The 3,294-nt window shown below is 37.1% G+C and overlaps 1 protein-coding gene across 4 annotated transcripts in view; it reads left to right on the plus strand.

The window, feature by feature from the left end:
- The first annotated feature begins 1,828 nt into the window (after nucleotides 1-1,828).
- LOC136835081 (uncharacterized) overlaps nucleotides 1,829-3,294 on the plus strand; it is a 194,150-nt gene continuing 192,684 nt past the window's right edge. For 2 of the 4 annotated variants that reach the window (XM_067098262.1, XM_067098264.1), the window contains exon 1: nucleotides 1,829-1,983. In XM_067098262.1, the coding sequence (XP_066954363.1) occupies nucleotides 1,895-1,983 (89 nt within the window). In that variant the 5' untranslated portion in view covers nucleotides 1,829-1,894. The remainder of the gene's footprint in view (nucleotides 1,984-3,294) is intronic. The other 2 variants (XM_067098261.1, XM_067098263.1) reach the window with 2 other exon arrangements.

Genomic DNA, 3,294 nt, shown 5'->3' on the forward strand with positions numbered 1-3,294 from the left:
TACAAGTACTTCGACTTAATCAAGTAATGAGATGGGAGAAGAAACAAAGTGGTAGGCACTCTTGAAGGCACTGTATTCTACTTACGTATGGGATCCTAAGCTACAAACGATCTAATTTAGAGAAAAAGAAAAATCAGTTCGAGAATAAGCCCGAACAGTATAATAGAGGGAACAGGCAAAGATAGAAGAAATGTGGAGGGCTCAATTATCACCAAATGGATAAATAGGGGAGAGTTTAATCGGTGAAAGTTTTTCAAAAGGAGGAGGGAGTGAGAGGAAGGAGCCCCTAGAAACATCACCAGAGATGAAAATAGGTGCAGGTGTTGCGCCATCAACAACTGCAGATACAAAGCACTTGGATGAAAAGATAATGATAAATTTTCCATGAGGTAGAATAAAGACATCAGGAGGATTTTTGGCTCAATGGAAATTATACCTTATCTTGTCAGATGCCTTTGAGATACCCCAAGACTCAAGAGGGATGCAAGAATTATGTAGTAGAAGAGTTTGAAGTAGAGAAATTATCAATTTTGTTTGCTGCATAACTGATGCTTTGAAACACTTGTTAGATGTTGAATAGTTTATTCCATGCCGTTTGTAATAAAAATTGGAGGGACCTCATCCCCTCCCAATTTGGTGTGGTTGTGTATTAAAGTCTCCTTAGTAGAAAACTGTGGTGTGTGGGTGAGCAAAGACTATTTGCCAAAGTAAGGTGGCAGTAGCAAGAAATAGTGACAAATTAAAAAACCTAAATGGTATCATAGAGAAGAGGTTCTAAGAGCAAGAGTCTTTCTGAATGTGTGTTTATGTTGAAATGATTGCAGAAGTAGACTGTTGTGAGTTTTATAAAGGATCTTAAGATATGCTTTTGCACATTCAGTTTTCGGAGGCTAGGAGAAGACTGGGGGAAATTCACGTTAAGTGGTTTTCAAGATAGGGAGTGAGAGGGGCCTGACTGATGAGAAAAGGAGGTAGGCTTCTGCAAACAATGCATTGGAACCAGTACTAGTTCCTGTCAGTAAATATATATATATATATATATATATATATATATATATATATATATATATATATATATATATATATATATATATATATATATATATATATATACATACATACATACATACATACATACATACATACATACATACATACATACATACATACATACATACATACATACATATATATATATATATATATATATATATATATATACATATACATACACACACACACATATACACACACGCAGAATGTTGGAATGTATGAAGACGAAATGCTGATGAAAGAAAGGAGGTGAATGCTTAAGAACTGATTTACGTAGCACTTTGTGGTTTGAAAAGAATTCCAGGGGTGAGAAATCTGGATTATATGAAGGAATGATTAAAGGGTTGGCGTAGGTAAAATAATGGATGAGTATTTTTTTAAGATGGCTCAATCAGGTCGAAAGGATGGAAGCGGGCATTCTGGATGTGTTGAAAGGAAGAAGAGGAAGACCTGGATGGGGAATGGATAGATGGAATGAAAGAGGTATCTGGTAAGGAAACTTAATATTCAGGAAGTGAGAAAGAGCGTGCAAGAAAGAGGTGGACGGCGTGCAGGAGAGTTCAGCACCTTCTCGTGAGCTTTCTGCAGAGTTGTATGAGGCGTCTTTTACGTGGAACTTTTCAGCCCAGAGATTCGTCCACAATTCACCACTCACCAGTTTGTGTGTGACTGTAGTTATTATGTTTCTTTTACTGGAAAGCCATCCACTCTTATGGAAAACGTCTTCATAATGGAAAAAATTTTCATAGGTCATCTTTTGTTCTCTTTTGCAAGATCCTTAATCAGCCAGTGATTCTAATTTTCTTTTTCTTTTATTTCATAAAGGAGCAACTGCAAAGGCATGACCATAGGCACCAGAGAAACGACCGTAGGGCTCTCCGGCCCAGAACCTGCTGTCCTGCTAGAATTCAACTCCCTTCGGAACAGCAGGTGAGTAGACAGAACAACTTGAATAGTTGTAATTAAGTAATTGGACAGCTCAGTAAAAAAAAAAAAAATTCTGAAAGATCAGCTCATTAAAATTATTCATATTAGGCTGAAAGTATATTCTGTATGCATGTCTAGGAGATAGCTGTATTAAAAGTCAACTTTGTAGGTCAAAATGAAATAGTATTTATGTTCATGAGAGATCGGGGATTAAGTGCGCATTTGAGGGACAGAAAGCGCACTAGTGCTTGCATTCAAAGTGTACAGATTATTTCTTAGTAAAAGAAAGATTGCGTGTTATGCTGCATGCGGAGCAGAACGCTGTAATTAGTCAAAATACGAAAAACGTGTATATTTAAGGAAATGACGCTATACGTTGATATACAAGACAAACTCGCTCGTTATTTTCGGTATTCCAGAAATCAGAGCTTCAATAGTGGTCCTGGGGGTTTTAAGTGACACCTGAGCATTGTAAGTGGACATTTCAGACACATCATTAGGGTGACAGTTATATTCTAAATGAGCATTTCAGAACAGCAGCTGACTGTTATGTATTTTTGCAAGAGATCGGAACGTTATGAGAGCATTTCATGCAAATTATGTTGTAAACTGCTTCTAAGAAAAATCATGGCATTTTATGTAAAAATTTAGTCATTGATGTTTATCGTTCTGAAACAAAAATTAGAGTACAGTTTTGGATCCTTTCAGCTAAATGATTTCTGAACAGAATATTAATCTAAAAAAACCAAAACTTGTGCTCTTGATAGTGTGAAATAAATTTTCACTGTAATCTTTAGTTATTACTGGTATGTACTTTATCTAAAAGTTCCAAAAGATATTATGGATTTGAGAATGAAGCTTTAAGAAGACTTTTAGGAGTCAGATGGTAGGATAAAGTGACAAATGATATAAAGCTGAGATAATGATGAATGGGAGATGGAGGTGGCTTGGACTTGTCCTTCACACTATCCCCTCCAGAATAGTGCGTGGTAATGCCAGCTGGCTTCTTGTGGGCACCAGAAGCTATGAGGCGGAAGGCTGGATAGGAGTGGAGATTTATATGTGGAAGGTCAAGCACAGGAAACACACGAATGGCGGATTTTCACAGAGGCCATTTGCATCCCATGGCGCTTGAAGCAATGATGATGAGCTTGTACTTATTTCATCCGCATTGCTTTCGAGAGAGCGCGAAAGGGTCAGGATTTAGCCAGAGCCTCTCAAATTTCAAGCCTCTTTGGGCTGCCTGAAGTTAGTAATAGAGTTTGCTCGTGATTTGGCAAAATATAAATGTCGGATTAGTTTCACATACGATTT

This window comes from Macrobrachium rosenbergii, chromosome 54 (genome assembly GCF_040412425.1).
Source record: "Macrobrachium rosenbergii isolate ZJJX-2024 chromosome 54, ASM4041242v1, whole genome shotgun sequence".
Classification (NCBI taxonomy): Eukaryota; Metazoa; Arthropoda; class Malacostraca; order Decapoda; family Palaemonidae; genus Macrobrachium; species Macrobrachium rosenbergii.